At 41.9% G+C, this 16,746-nt stretch overlaps 1 protein-coding gene across 1 annotated transcript; it reads right to left on the bottom strand.

The window, feature by feature from the left end:
- Positions 1-93: 93 nt before the first annotated feature.
- On the bottom strand, positions 94-16,285 carry LOC129864060 (serine/threonine-protein phosphatase 2A 55 kDa regulatory subunit B alpha isoform-like). The gene is made up of 10 exons (XM_055936616.1): positions 16,004-16,285; positions 8,495-8,572; positions 4,529-4,626; positions 4,196-4,361; positions 3,953-4,065; positions 3,648-3,825; positions 3,383-3,547; positions 2,995-3,164; positions 1,757-1,848; positions 94-1,657 (listed from the first exon to the last, which is right to left on the bottom strand). The coding sequence occupies exons 1-10, from the start codon at positions 16,008-16,010 to the stop codon at positions 1,378-1,380; spliced, it is 1,347 nt and encodes a 448-aa protein (XP_055792591.1). The 5' UTR covers positions 16,011-16,285; the 3' UTR covers positions 94-1,377.
- Positions 16,286-16,746: the final 461 nt, after the last annotated feature.

Below are 16,746 nucleotides of genomic sequence, written 5' to 3'. Positions count from 1 at the left end.
CTCCTATTTCCACGTGGGGGGTTATCCTCAGACTATGGCAGGAATACGGTCTATTCTGAAGCAGAATGTAATGACCAGGGCATGACACATTAGTAAAAAAAAAAAGGTATTTACTTTATTCCTGTCATTGTAGAGTTGGAGTTGGATTGTATTTGTAATTATTGTCAAACATCATGATTTCAACCTTCAAATTTCACTGGTGTAGACACAGGCTTGATGAGCAAGATCATGGTAATGGGCACTCAGATTCAGGATTTTCCTTGAACCTAGCCACTAGTATGGTGGCAGTTCTTCATGAAATGCCGGCTTAAAACGCTACACACATCTATAGCGTTTCAATATGTCATTTGCGTTATACTAATGGAGTACAATGATACAGATCAAGTATGATACCTATAGCACTTCTTAGACAACAGAAAACCGTCAACAGGAAAAAAAGAACGACAAGACACAGCAAGAACTCTGGTTCCCAAACTCAGTCAATTCTCTCCCAAGCCTTAGCCTGCTGGTCCACTCACAGCAATAGCAAGGAGTCCTCACTGGGCCAGACAGACTGGTTGTGCATCTAGTAGTGTGTGCAGAAAGGACCAGTCACACTACATACATACAACATGCTCTCAGTACATGTTTTAAAGTGTTCCTCTGAGGTGCAGCAGTCCACCAACAGCAGCAACAGCTTTGAGAGAGAGCTAGGCTCTTTAATAAGTGTGAGTTTGTTTCCGATTGGGTTTGTGTATGCATTAATTGTTTGTGCGTGCACATGTGAAGAAATATGTGATATGAAGGCCGAAACGTTCATCTTTAACCTTGCTTAAATAAAACAAATAATTTAACGGTGAGCAAGCATTGCGCCTTTTCCTTTCCAACTATGAAGAATAATAAAATTAAAATAAAAACTCCAGTTCTTGCAATTGAATTAAAAACAAAAAATTAACAGCTTGGCAGTTGACTAAGAAAAAAACATGACTATGGCACCAGACAATGAAAGGAGTTGAACAGGTGTAGGGATGGTTCTAGGTGTGTTTTGATTTTTCTAACCATCAGCAAAAAAAGTGTGCTTGTCAGACATACATATAAAATGGTGCTCTTTACCCATATTGCCCTGAGGCTGGGCTGGGTGGGGCGATACTTGGCGGGCGGCACAGATTGGCACAACATCACCGAAACAATAAGTTGAGCGACGTGTCACTGTGCCACAGAGGCTGATGGTGGGCAAGAATGAGGTTTCAGTTTTCCACACCTGGAAACATGGCATAGTCTGTTTTGTCCAATGACAGGTTTTTTGTTGACTGTGATGTTGTTGTCACTCAATCACTGTCCTGGACTAAAATTAGAGGCTGAAGGTAGTGGATGTCATGTCTGCCTTCACGTGCACATCTAGTTCACTTTGTCCTGAAATATGTATAGGTTGTTGGTGGTTGCCACGGCAATGATGTTGTCCTGTGGGTGCCAGGCAGTGTGAAGGATTTTCTTGTTGAAGTCCAGGCTGTCTACGCTGATCTCGTCCTTCTTCCGCTTCCCGCCGGCACACACCTTGCGGGGCTTCAGGACCTGCCGTGGCTTACTGCTCTCCCGGGACGCTTCCAGGGTCACGTCCCACCGCTGGCCCCGGTCAAACATCCGGAAGAAGTTGTTGTACGAGCCTGTCATCACCACACTGTAGAGGGAAATGAGGGAGAGGATTAAAACAAGAAATTAAGAACCTAGGGCTTGTTATTGTCATTTATGAATACAATGTGAACTTGGCAATGCTAACCTGTCATTTCCATTCCAGCAGCACTCAAACTTGTCAAAGATGCAGTCGTTCTCATAGAGCGAGCACAGCTTACTCCTGAGGTACTCGTGAACCTGCCGTGGAGGGAGACAGACAGGTCAAAGGTCTTCAACATAGAGTCACATACTCTAACCTCAGCTCAGAGTTCACCACAGGGGTCAACTCTGGGTATTTAGGAGGGTCATTTTGATTTGAATGTGCAGGTCCAGATGATTGAAATGGCTAACACCATTAAATAAGTTCAAAGTAAAACTCATTGTTTGGGTTCTAATTCTTTCAAGGTGCGATAGTGCAGCAGTCCGGCAAGAACATAATCTTAGAGAACCCTCTAGTGGACATGGTCTGAAACAGCATAAAGAAAATGAGGTGGGTCAGTCCTTGATAAAAACCTACTCTGATAAAAAAAGAATTCTACCATATATAATAATATGTCGGGTGTCAACCCACTCTGCCCAGAGTGGGTGAAAACACGCTTTGGTGATTAAATTAGACTTCCTTAGGTTATAAAATGCATATTTACCCAGACAAATATGATTATTCATGTTCTGAATTGTTCAGTGGGGTCTCGCTCTAACATTTCAATAACAGTGTATCCATAGTTGGATTTTGTGACCTAATAAATCCGATAAAAAGCACAGAGCTCTGCTGACAGAGCAGTGCAGATTTTTCGAAGCAACTTGAGTATTTGACATGTTTCAGTGCTCCGTTGACATTTCACAGAGATACGCTTGTTTTTGTGAGAAATCTTCACATTAATATGAAAAGTGTATACTAACATATGAAAATACTACATATCACGTCTCAAAATCAATATCCATATTACCTCGATATTGTTTTATGTCATGCGGATTCGAGAACAAAGATGAGTTCAATGGGAGCCTGTCTGGTAGCTTAATTCTCGCACAGCATCCAGCCTAGCTGACGCGGCGCAATTTTCCTAATTTTTGACTGGGTTATTATAGAGGGGTGAGGTTTGGACCATTGGTTTTCTTAGAGAATTATCTACATAATTAACATATTTTACCCACTGGTCCCAAAAAATATTTTTGATTGACACTCTATAATATGCCATTTAGCAGACAGATTTATTCAAAGTGACTTACAGTCATGCATGCACACAAACTACCAAGTCTGTTGACTTTCCCCAACCTCAAACCCCCACACACACTCCCTCTGCCAGTCCCACCTGGTACGCCCCACACTCCCTCTACCAGTCTCACCTGGAAAGTCTCCACAGGCCTGGTCTCCATGTTCAGGTCCCAGATCTTGACAGACAGGTAGTCCCTGGTCATCATGTAGCGTCCGTTGTGGCTGAACTTGACATCCGAGATGGATGAAATGATCTCAGAGAAGAAGGAGCGGTTACTGGGGTCCTCTGGCTCCTCGAACACTGGATGGGGAGATGAGGTAACGTTCATTTATAAACTGCTATTAGCAATAAGTGCATGTTGCTGTGCTAGCTAGGCTTTTCCAAGATATTCCCACACCTGTCCTCAGCAGCGATGTGAATTCATTCAAGCCATTGGTCAAATGTGGTCAAATGTGTAAGCCCCTAATATAGAGGTTGATGCTGAAGCCTCTAAGTGACTGGTGATCATAGGTACTCACGTTTGGAGTGCTTGTCACATAGCGCTGATGCCCTCATGTCACAGAGGCGGATGGAGCCCTTACTGCTGCTGTAGACAAAGGTGTTGCACTGGTTAGGATGGAACTCAGCTGCTGTGATCACCTCGGTCAGCTCCTCCATGTTGACTGGCTTTATATCCACAATGTCTTGGAGGGGCTAGAGTCAAGGGGGACTATCAACTACTGAGAAGGTATTCGGGATAAACTGGTGGCACACACACAATAATTAACAGCTGGTTGAGGATACTGAAGCTGCGGTCAGTGATCTCCTGGTGCCAGAGGTTGATGCGCAGGTCGTCTGCGGATAGATATGTCTCGTGGTCACTGTTAATTGAGATGGAGTTGATGTGGTAGGTGTGGGCGTTGGCAAACACCCTTCGAGGGCTCGCCTCCACCATAAGGTCCATAGGTCTAAACACGGGCACCTGCAAGGGCACAGAGGGAAGAGTTAGCGGGTGAGGGTCTATGAGTATGGGCAACGCCCACACAGTGACAACAAGTGTCTCTCTATACTATAGCCCCTGGAATGTAATCAGCTAGCTAAGCAGATACCCGAAGTGCAGTGACAGTGTTGGGGTCGATGCAGCGTCCATCCTCCTCTTTCAGGTTGTAGCCCTCCAGTCTCTTGTCTCGTTCACTGATCTTCCACAACTTTATAGTTTTGTCTGCCAATCAGAACAGACAAGTGGATAAATATATTTAACAGCCAAACAAAGAGCGGTGATGTGATGTCATCCATGTACAAAGGTTCACCAGAGTGAACTGGCTGGCTGTAGGTGAAGGTAACTGACTAACCGTTAGTGGACAACAGGAACTGAGCTGCGTTCTTCTGGGGCAGCCAGCGGATTTTATTGATCTTCTCCTCAATCTCCAAACTTTTCAAGTAGTCAAACTCGGGCTCATGGCTCTGGAAAGTGCTGTAAACATTGTACTCACTGCGGCACTGTGGCTGACTCTTATTCTGTTAGGAGGAAAAGAGGATATGGAGTAAGGGATGGAGAAAGGCAAAGGAAAGGCTGGAAAATGTTAGCTTTTCTTTTCCTCATCACCTCCTTTTCATTCAAACGCAACTAGAATTAATAATGCAGATTTTGAATTCAAACTAAACTTCCAGACAGGCAGCCATACCTCTATTTCCTGCTGAAAGATGACGACCCTGCCACCCTTGTCTCCTGTGGCTAGCAGCTCTCCTGAGTGGTTGAACTCCACAGTAGATATGATGTCGGCTGAACAACGTCAGGAAAACAAGAAATTAGGCCACTATCATTTTCTATCCAACACTTAAGGAATTTCAGGTGATTGTATCCATGCAAGGGCAGGTAGCATGTCAGCATTACAGGCATTGGATTAGATCGGGAGTCTGTCTGATGTCTAGGAGCTGGAGTCTTAGGCCTGGATGAGTTGAGGCAGGCCATAGTATTCTACTGAGGATGTGAACGCATCCAAAGCAGACACACAATGATCGTTAACCTAGTTTCTACAGGCCGCAGCACATATTACACCAACAGCAGTATGGAGGCTTTTTAGACAGAGGCTGACACACACACGCTTTGTTGCCTATTGGAGCAGAATGACAATGCCGAGAAAGGTTGCAGCAGGAGGCCATTGTCTGGGCTGAACACCCTGGGGCCGAGGGTGGGGGTATGTGGGTGAGTGTTTGTATCGCGTGTAAGGATGGGTGAGGCTGAATGCCACGTTGTCAATACCCTGACTGACACCCCACCCCCCCATTTACCACACATACATATGCCTAGTGCCAGTCTACAGAGTAACACACACACCAAATCCTTACGAGATTGACATACGACCAGGAGCAGTGCACACATTGAATCAGTTCACCTTCTGTGCAGGTTTAGACTGATCTAGGATCCAGACCTACCACTTCAGCCCAGAGGCGGACCACGACACCCACACTGCTCAAATCACAGGCAAATGCACCTTTATTAGCCCAATAATGTTGTTGGCAGAATACTTGCTCAGTAGGAATAGTAGACTATAGACTTACGGACACTTGGTAATCTGCTGCTCTTCAGCAGCAAACCAGAAATATGTTTCATTGTACAAATCAGGGCTCTCCCTAGGATTGGGTGGTGGTGATGTAGCCCTGAGGTTGGGTACGGGGGAGGTCGAGCATTTAGCATTTTTCAAAAACCTGTAACTGCGATTTTCTGAAACCTAGAGTCTTACATTATAGCAAACACTGTAGCCAACACAGTAGTAGAGTGTTTGATCCTAACTTAAATTAAGATGGTCTCAATGACACATTTTTCTAGATTAAACTTAGGGGGTATTCGAATTAAAAGTAGGGCTGTGACATACCAGTACAGCAATATTTTTTTTCATTGCAAAAATGAACACATAAGGCTATAACAAGAGGTCAGATCAAGAACTGATTAATTAACATATAGGCCTACTAATCTAACAGTCTGACATTACTTTCTCTGAAGAGCGATATTAGTGGAACAGCTCTCTGCCGTGTCTGTTTTCTACCACGTAGCAACACACACTGAACTACCACAACAACACGCACTTCCTTGCTAGTCAATGCGCTTCCTACTACTATGGTTGCGGGGATCAAAGCATGTGCCGGCAAGAAACTGTTCGCCTAGTTTACTAAATGCTGTAGCTAACTACCTTCGTCATAAAGACGCCTTACCTAAGGAGATAAGCACATAACTACAAAATAGTGGTTGATTAACTTCTTAATAGGGGGCGCTGTTTTCACTTTGGGAAAGAATCGTGCCCAATTTAAACGGCCTCGTACTCTATTCTAGATCATACAATATGCATATTATTATTACTATTGGATAGAAAACACTCAAGTTTCTAAAACTGTTTGAATTATATGTGTGAGTAAAACAGAACTCATTTGGCAGCAAACTTCCAGACAGGAAGTGAAAAATCTGAAAATGAGGCTCTGTTTCAGGGCCTGCCTATTGAATTGCCTTATATTTATGGATATGCATGCACTGCATACGCCTTCCACTAGATGTCAACAGGCAGTGGAAGGTGGAATGGGGTGTCTAGCTTGATCTGAGGTCGAACAAGAGCTTTTGGAATGACGTGTCCAGAATTTCCTTTCTCTACATAGGCGCGGGAAGCACCTCCATATTGTCTTATGATAAGCGTCCGGTATACACAGCTAATATCTCCGGCTATGATTTTATTTGATACATGTGATAATAACATCGTAAAGAATGCTTTTTCAACCGAGTTTTATCAGATTATTTAACGTTTATTGGGACTTGGAGTTTTCCGTTCTCTGCGTCGAGAGAAATTGGGAACGTCATCAACATTGGCTAGCATTGTGGCACGAATTTGACAGGAGAAAAGGACATTCTAAAACCAAACAACGATTTATTCTTGACCAAGGACTCCTTGTACAAGATTCTGATGGAAGCTCAGCAAAAGTAAGAACAATTGTTTTAGTAAAGTTTATGATGAGTTCTTTGGTCAGATTAGGTGAGTGTCCAAAATAGCTCCAGACATTCTGGTGAATCGATGCTACATATTCACAATGTATAACCACGGTTTGCAGCTCTAAATATGCACATTTTCGAACAAAACATTAGTGTATTGTATAACCTGATGTTATAAGACTGTCATCTGATGAAGTTGGTCAAGGTTAGTGATTAATTTTATATCTTTTGCTGGTTTTTGCGATCGCTACCTTTTGCTGCTAATAAATGCATTTGTGTGTTTGGCTATTGTGGTAAGCTAATATAATTCTATATTGTGTTTTCGCTGTAAAACACTTTAAAAAAAAATCGGAAATATTGGCTGGATTCACAAGATGTTTATCTTTCATTTGCTGTACACCATGTATTTTTCACAAATGTTTTATGATGAGTATTTAGGTATTTCACGTTGCTCTCTGTAATTATTGGCTGGCTGCTTTGGTGATATTTTTGATGGTAGCTGCAATGTAAAACTATGATTTATACCTCAAATATGCACATTTTCTAACAAAACAAATTTATTGTATAACATGTTATAAGACTCTCATCTGATGAAGTTGTTTCTTGGTTAGTGACTAATTATATCTCTATTTGGTCGGTTTTGTGATAGCTACCTATGCGGTAGAAAAATTGTGAAAATATGCGGTTGAGTCATTTGCTATTGTGGTTAGCTAATAGAAATACATAGTGTTTTCGCTGTAAAATATTTTAAAAATCAGAAATGATGGCTGGATTCACAAGATGATTATCTTTCATTTGCTGTATTGGACTTGTGATTTCATGAAAATTATATTATATGATATCCCTGTCGCGTTAGGCTAGGCTATGCTATTCAGCTTTTTTGATGAGGAGGATCCCGGATCCGGGAGAGAGAAGCGGTAGAGGTTTTAACACATACAATGTTGGAAAATGTTTATTGCTACCATTTTCCTCACACATCATTGGTGTCAACGGGGACGAAGTGGAGGGCTGCCATCCAGCATGAGGGAGGAAAATAATAATATGACTCCGGTGGGTGGGCCCAAGGAAGGCCAGAGCAGAGATTTAAGAGTTTTTTTCGTCCTCGCCCAAGTCCTCTGATTGGCTCAGTTCCAACTTCAGACTGTTGTCAAAAAACAAAAATGTGCCAAGTCGAAGCCTATTATTTGCGTATTTTATGGTATTCTTCGTACCAGGGTACTAGGACCTCAAATTACAGCCATGGTACGCAAAACGCGTGCAGGTTGGCGACTTGCTGGAGAGGATAGAATTGCTTGGCAACTCGGCGTACAGTGTACCTTTGCTGGATGTTCAGACAGATTGTCAGCATGAGAGGCCACAGGACAAAAGCCAACAAGAGAAAGCAGCAAGCAAGCCACTGTCAGAAATCAACTTCGCAGCCACTCTTGCACATAGTGTTGGACTGTTTGCAAGGATAGCAGTGTGATATTTAGGGAGATTAGGAGACATGGGTGACCGCAAAGGAATGCAAGACAAGTGGATGAGCGTGTCTCATTGACTAGGATTTATCCAGCACAATAGTTTACAATAAATTACTATGATTAACAACTACTAGGACTCCATGATGATTCTGCAACAAGTACTGCCATTGTACAGTACTACTGTTGCTATGACCAATGTGAGTAAGGGCTCTTACCTTCGGCCACGTCATCATCGATGGCACCCTTCACCTGTGAGAAGCACCACTGCACGTCATTGCTCCCACCTCCAGTTCCTGAAATGGCAGAATGACAGTTACGGATCAAGATATCGCATGACGGTTTACGTTACAAATTTGACAGGAAGAGGAGTTTAGAAGAGAGGGGGGAGCCTGTATCCTGACCATTGCAGTGAGAAAATGTGTAGACAGTCTCAGAAGGTCATTCTGTGTCTGTCTTGGTCTGATCTCGTGCAATAAGCCAATTTGTCTTTAATAACATTATACTTCATGGACAGACAATACAGTAAAATTTAACAGCAATGGCCTAGGACTGTACTTCCACAGCCTATTGACAATACACTAGGAGATACAACTCGCAGGTACTGAGGCACAGCTCAAGATCAACAGCTGTTAATGTCAAAAGGTCCAACAACATACACTAACTAGGTCAAGGCAGGGGGAATACTACAGTACGATATTTCTATAATACAGTGCATTTGGAAAGTATTCAGACCCCTTGACCTTTTCCCAAATGTTACGTTTGCCTAAATCTTTTCCCCCCTCAATCTACACACAATACCCCATAATGACAAAGCAAAAACAGGTTTTTAGAAATGTTTGCAAATGTATAAAAATAAACAGCAATACCTTATTTACATAAGTATTCAGTCCTTTTGCTATGAGACTCGAAATTGAGCTCAGGTGCATCCTGTTTCCATTGATCATCCTTGAGATGTTTCTACAACTTGATTGGAGTCCACCTGTGCTAAATTCAATGATTGGACAGGATTTGGAAAGGCACACATCTGTCTAAGTTCCCCACAGTTGACAGTGCGTGTCAGAGCAAAAACCAAGCCATGAGGTCAAAGGAATTGTCCGTAGAGCTCCGAGACAGGATTGTGTCGAGGCACATATCTGGAGAAGGGTACAAAAAAAAAAAACTCTGTAGCATAGAAGGTCCCCAAGAACACAGTGGCCTCCATTATTCTTAAATGGAAGAAGTTTGGAACCACCAAGACTTCCTAGAGCTGGCCGCTCGGCCAAACTGAGCAATCGGGGGAGAAGTGGCCAGACGGAAGCCACTCCTAAGTAAAAAACACAACAGCCCACTTGGGAGTTTGCCAATAGGCACCTAAAAAACTCAGACCATGAGAATCAAGATTCTCTGGTCTGATGAAATCAAGATTGAACTCTTTGGCCTGAATGCCAAGGTTCACATCGAGAGGAAACCTGGCACTGTTCCTACAGTGAAGCATGGTGGTGGCAGAATCATGCTGTGGGGATGTTTTTCTGCAGCAGGGACTGGGAGACTAGTAAGGATCGAGGGAAAGATGAACGGTGCAAAGTACAGAGAGATCCTTGATGAAAACCTGCTCCAGAGTGCTCAGGACCTTAGACTGGGGCGAAGGTTCACCTTCCAACAGGACAACAACCCTAAGCACACAGCCAAGACAATGCAGGAGTGACTTTGGGACAAGTCTCTGAATGTCCTTGAGTGGCCCAGTCAGAGCCAGGACTTGAACCCGATTTAACATCTCCGGAGACCTGAAAATAGCTGTGCAGCGACCCACCCCATCCAACCTGACAGAGCTTGAGGATCTGCAGAGAAGAATGGGAGTAACCCAAATACAGTGCCAAGCTTGTAGCGTCATACCCAAGAAGACTCGAGGTTGTAATTGCTGCCAAAGGTGTTTCAACAAAGTACTGAGTAAAGGGTCTGAATACTTATGTAAATGTGATATAGCAGTTAGTATTTATTTCTAATATTTGTATCTTTCTTTGAAAAACCTATTTTTGTCATTATGGGGTATTGTGTGTAGATTGATGAGGATTTTTTTTATATTTTTTTTATCCATTTTAGAATAATGCTGTAACGTAACAAAATGTGGAAAAAGTCAAGGGTCTGAATACTTTCCGAATGCACTGTAGATCAGAAATATAACTTTCCCCAAAGAGATTTCTGCACAGCCAGCCTCAAATGTGTCAATATCAAAATCTCTCTCTTGCTGGGTTAATACAGGTACAGTATAACTAGTCCTGACAGGTACTTGATTGAAAACTGGCATTGCACAATGAAACAGGTTGAGTTGTACATTTCCACATGTAATCATTTATTTCATTGCACAATGGAACTGGTTAGATTTGCCCATACAAATATACGTTTGGGGTGTAGATTGGTTGGGTGTGTGATAACTGCAGGAGGAGCGGTTATGACAATGAGGTTCTCAATGCAGAGGGTGAAGCCTAATGTCCTATCGATAAAAGGCAATGGGACTGGTTTATTCTGGTGAACTACAGAACCCTCAAACATATAGCATGTTACTAGGCTGACTACAAGTGATCACAATTGTAATTGTGGTTAGTGTGCTAAATTAGGTTGTCATCTGCCTCTGCAGAAAATCGTGATACAAGCACCATAGAGCCATTTGTCAACAAGTAATAACTTATTCCATCTAGGGCTGGGCGATATGGCCGAGAAACCATATAGATTATTCCAAATTTATGGGCAATAAAAAAAAAAAAGAAGCTTTGTTGTACAATTAAAAGGTCAAATACACTGCATTTCACAGTCAGCAATAATCTAATGAATTCAGAGCATGTGAAATTAGGGTAAATATAAACTTTTTTGTTGTTGCAATAATCACTCATCTGGCATTCATGTCTGTCCATGAAAATGGCATTTTTGCTACAAATTTAACCAAAACCATGCATTATGCATTTTCACTAATAATTACTAACCTCTTGTAGCACGCTTTATAGAAAATCAACACAGGTTTCAAACAACTTCAAGCACAATCCCACGTGCTAGTGAATAGCCAGATAATCTTTATTTCAAGTTGCCAACTACTTGCTATTTAAAAAAAGGCATAACAGTTGAATTGTTATGAACACACCTTTCTGTCCATCTGAAAAGGATGTTTGCCTTTCCACTTTGTTCCAATTTTGAAATCAAGTAGCCTACCTTATTTTGCAGAATGAGAACAAGCTGCCAATTCCTTATAAAATAGTGTCGGATGCTTATTGCACATTTATAAAACACAGACTAGACAGTATAAGTCTTTGGCTAAAATGATGCTAGCGCTACATGGTAACGCAATGCAACACGCAATAAATTGCGCATTCATTTTCCAGAATCAATGTTCAATGATACTCCTGTTTTAGTAGGGTCTTCTCTGAACGCAATTTGAGTAGTTGGAACATAAAAATGTATCGTTAGAAAGGTCAACTTCCTCTATTTCAGTAAAATAATTTCTCAGTGTGCTTTGATGTTAATATGACTGATTCTATTGGACCAAACCTCAAAAGCAAATAGCGAGTTGAAACCGCTTGTCAGAGAAGTAGAAATCTCTCAACTTCAATGGTGTGAGTGGCAGGGGCTTGGTTTCTGTGTGTGTGTGTGTGTGTGTGTGTGTGTGTGTGTGTGTGTGTGTGTGTGTGTGTGTGTGTGTGTGTGTGTGTGTGTGTGTGTGTGTGTGTGTGTGTGTGTGTGTGTGTGTGTGTGTGTGTGTGTGTGTGTGTGTGTGTATATAAACAGAGAGGAAGAGGCAAAGCGAGAGGTTTCACTATTGCCAAAATCTGTCCAAAATAAGCCCAAAGCGTTTATATGGGTTTATTTTGGACCTAAGCTTGGTCTCCAGCCTTCCAGGCTTTGGGACAACGACTCCGATTGTTAGGGCAGAGACATGAGTATCTCGTCATTATATTCAGATCTCCGGTGTAAATGGGAAGGTGCACACAGCACAGAAGGAGCGAAGGAGATGAGACCAAAAAGACAAGAGGACATAATCGCGCATAAAAACAAAAAATACAAAACCTTGATTCTTGTGATACAGGCATTTGGAATATTGCGCAAAACATGAATCCGAATGAATTCGATATAAATCGACCAGCCCTAATTCCATCATTAAAGAGGCATTGCAAAGGCCTATTTAGCTGGCTAACTTACAATACATGCTGGAAGGCAGACAGGTCTATATTTAGAGCTCTGCCTATTTTGTCACACTGAATAGGGAAGTCGAATGAATGGGCTGCTGCACAGTCACTATGGGGAGTTATTTCTAGAGTGCACAGTTAAACTGTGCATAAGAGGATTTATTTCTTTCTAAAATGGTTAAACTAGTGAGAAATATGTGACTGTAAAAATCTGTGAATTTGCTTCATTTACCATCCTAAATTAAAACGGAATTATTTTGGCATATCTAATTAATGTACGTTGCTCTACTTTCCATCATGTGGACAGTACGTATTACTACATCACAAAAGTGGATGCTTTGACCAGATTGAAACACACATCCTTTTTACCTCAGATTGGTGACGATGACAAGATCAGTTGCTTAAAACAGATCAACATATTTTGTTTTGTACTATTGATTTTATCATACGCGCTGGGCCACCATCCAATACACTGATTTGACAGTCAAACTATGACTTAAAAGCAGACAACCGTTGATATTCATTGTTGATATTCTATGGCGGGTTGTGATTTTTTGAGGTTAACAGAAAAAGTGATTGGTTCCGTTTTCCGAAATCAACATCCACCATTCCAAAATATAGAACTGAGCCTTCTACAAGTTCTCATCTAACCAACCATGTGTAGGTTATTCCAAGTTTCCATGTGGCCTTTGAATAGTGTTATTTTAAACTGAGCTACAGCGCAAACGTTTGCTCCCGGTTCTATTGATTTCACCCTGATATCCATGGAACTGATTAACAAAAAAAGTTACCGCGTGGGCAACACTTCAAAATGTAGCTAGCTGTCTTCTAGAAATTGTCCATCAACCAGTAATGTACACAGTATTCCCAGATTTTTTTTTTTTTTTGCTGTGTTGATTTTAACAGGATGCGCAACCTCATCTACCTCTCGCACAATTTATTTCAACATGATAATCGATGAGTGATTGAAAAAAAAGTGTTGTGGTGATCTTTCTGTTTTGGTGAACCTGTATCATTCCAAAACGTAGCCGACTGTGTTCTGCAGGTTGTCATCAAACCAGTGAGGTAAAAATATTTTGAGTTGGTTTTTGAGTTGTGGTAGTTTCAACAGCGCATGACTGAAACATTGTTGCATTTAAACCTTAGACCACCGGTTAGTGTGAGGAACGTAATAAAATATACAGTTGAAGTCGGAAGTTCACATACACCGTAGCCAAACACATTTAAACTCCGTTTTTCACAATTCCTGAAATGTAATCCTAGTAACAATTTCTTAGGTCAGTTAGGATCACCACTTTATTTTAAGAATGTGAAATGTCAGAATAATAGTGGAGAGAATGATTTATTTCAGCTATTATATCTTTCATCACATTCCCAGTGGGTCAGAAGTTTACATACACTCAATTAGTATTTGGTAGCATTGCCATCAAATTGTTTAACTTGGGTCAAACATTTCAGGTAGCCTTCCACAATAAGTTGGGTGAATTTTGGCCCATTCCTCCTGACAGAGCTGGTGTAACCGAGTCAGGTTTGTAGGGCTCCTTGCACACCCATGCTTTTTCAATTCTGCCCACAAATTTTCTGTGATTGAGGTCAGGGCTTTGTGATGGCCACTCCAATAGCTTGACATTGTTGTCCTTAAGCCATGTTGCCACAACTTTGGAAGTATGCTTGGGGTCATTGTCCATTTAAGTGAAATCATCTGTCTGTAAACAATTGCTGGAAAAATTACTTGTCATGCAAGTAGATGTCCTAACAAACTTGCCAAAACTATAGTTTGTTAATAATTAACAAGAAATTTGTGGAGTGGTTCAAAAACTAGTTTTAATGACTCCAACCTAAGTGTAAGTGTATGTAAACTTCCGACTTCAACTGTAATTGCAATGGGAAGTAATAGCTAGTTTGTTAATTTCATTTTGGACATGAAATAGTTGTGCTTTTGTATTGTTATAGTTTCATGGGACCTACTAGAGTGAATGGGCTGCTTATTCTTTAAAAATGTTTTAATGCTGTGTGACTGCTGCAGCCTGTCTATGTGTTTGACCAAAATTAGCTCTCCTTCAGTGCCATAGAGTGCACAGGTATTATGGTCACTGTTCTTTCAGCACCATTAGTCTGTCACCTTTGAAGTGACACGGTTGTCCCTTTTGGTGATGGTGTTATAGTGGTATTGGCTATCATGAGTTGTGTAAACAGTGCATTATTTTATGCTGTGTGTCACGTTGTGTCTATGCCGGATCTGTCTTTGTGTGTGCGGCAGCCCAAAGCACGGCCAGGGCTGTTTGATTAATTGAAAAAGTATTGCTCCCCCTTCAATAGAACTAGAATGGTCCGAACACAGCAGATATGTTGGGCGCATTAAGTAAAGCTATGTTTTTTATTTTCTTGATTTTTTTTGTTAGATACAATGTATTGGAAGATTTTTGGTCCCTCTGAAGGCCTAGGTCCTAGTCACGGTTCGCCACTGCAGAAATCACCAAAACGGGTTTGCCCAGCCTACACTGAATCTCATGCATAATCTGAGTCATAGCTAGATGCATTCTGCATTAGATTGATTTCAGCCAGGTCTTTATCATCACACCTAGCAATCCACCTGAGGGAAATGGCAGTTACATTGTGTTGATAATCTCCATTTTCAAGCACACGTAAATATTAAATCAAATCCCACATCCAGTTGAATTACATCCAGCTGTAAAACTCAACTGTGACTCATGGCTTAATCCATGATGGTGGTGGGGCATTAAAGGTGGACTGTTCAGAAGAAGCCAGTCATCATCCACTCATCTTTCACATCATAACTCCCGCTCAACTCGCCAGTCGGGCTGCGGCGACTGGCGAACCTGCTAAATGTGATAAGATAGCCTTCCATTGCAAGACATCATATAGAAATGGTGGTTCGAGAACGTGAACTAACCAGTAGCCTTGCTATCCCACAATGCAGGACAGAGGAAACTCAAATGCCACCGGTGTCTCCCTCAAAGTTCAGGTTAGCTTGCAGCGCACAGGCCTAGCAAACTACCAGTAGCTAGTTAGCTAACGCGATAGTACCATCACATTATGGACAATTTAGCAAGCTAGCTAGTTTGACTAACAATAATTGGTCGCCTGGCTAACTCACCTTATCTTAGACAGTTAGCTATATTATATATTATAGCCACAATGGTAAAGGGAAGTATAGTCTTTGGTAGAGCTGTGGCTAGCAACAGTATAATACTAACGGTTAGCTTGAAATGACAGCGATGCATGTTAGCTAGTAATGATGTGTGAGAGGAACGTGGAGCTAGGACCCCAATGAAGATGATTGGTTCAGAGCCAGTGATATTTCATGAGTTACCTTACTTAGTTAACGTTAGTTAGCTTTAGCAATTAGTTAAGTTAGCTAGACTTGCAGATACGTCTAAATACAGTATTGTTTATATATAACGTCATTACCGCCGGTATATTTCCTAGCTAACGTTAGCAGCTATATATATATATTACAATGCTATATTTAGACTTCTCTAGCTAGCTACAGTTCTGTTATTACCACCGGTAGCTATCTAGATGTCTTATCAGTTAGCTAACTAACATTACCTGCCATGGCGAGTGGGATTCTAGCCGCGCGCTCGATTCCCGGGCTTGTATGTCCGGGTATGGACTCGTGCAAGCGGTCTTTCTCAAATGATGGCGCTATATAGTGGGACAGACGTTGCGGGCCACCCTCCTGCTTGACTTTCTTTCCTCCCTCTCCCGGCTTGTTCAATCACTCGCGCACCCTCCCCGACAAGTCCTTCCAACACCAGCCATTCGCAGACAGTTCAAAATGGCGCTACCGCGTCTGGTCTTTTTCCACTATGGTCCATGCTATCTTGGATCCTTGGGACGTCCCAACTCTGACGTTACTCTTGTTCTTCTTTGTGCCGTGCTTTCGGGTAGACTAGACGATATGTTTCGTATTGCTGCCTTTCACAGTTTGGAAAGTGCATAGCACATTTGTTCACGAGAAAAGGAAATTGCACCGCCATCTAACCTTATACACCACTATACTCACCACCCCCTCCCACTACTTTGGCCCAAACATAACCCACTCCAGGCCATAGGGCTGGGAGGCTGCAACCCCTTCTCAAACCCCCCTGTAGTTATTCTGCACTAAAATCTCTGATAACCAAAAACTTCTCTGCGGCTGCTACTACCTGGAAACTTCAACCTGTCTCACTAGCACAGGACATTTCTGATCCCCAGCAACATGACCACCCACACAATTGAAACACTCCTCTTTTTCAACTGAAACTACACATTATTTGTTCCATGCCCTCCTCCACACTTCTCACACCTCA

This window comes from Salvelinus fontinalis, chromosome 10 (genome assembly GCF_029448725.1).
Source record: "Salvelinus fontinalis isolate EN_2023a chromosome 10, ASM2944872v1, whole genome shotgun sequence".
NCBI lineage: Eukaryota > Metazoa > Chordata > Actinopteri > Salmoniformes > Salmonidae > Salvelinus > Salvelinus fontinalis.
Note: the sequence above shows the minus strand (reverse complement) of the source record. Positions and strands in the feature narration are given on the sequence as shown.

Bases quoted from the DNA above. Each gene is read 5' to 3' on its own strand.
- LOC129864060 (XM_055936616.1), bottom strand. The intron at 4,627-8,494 runs GTAAGAGCCCTT...GACGTTGTTCAG, and splicing joins CGATGATGACGTGGCCGAAG to CCGACATCATATCTACTGTG. The intron at 4,362-4,528 runs GTATGGCTGCCT...TCCTCCTAACAG, and splicing joins TCTTTCAGCAGGAAATAGAG to AATAAGAGTCAGCCACAGTG.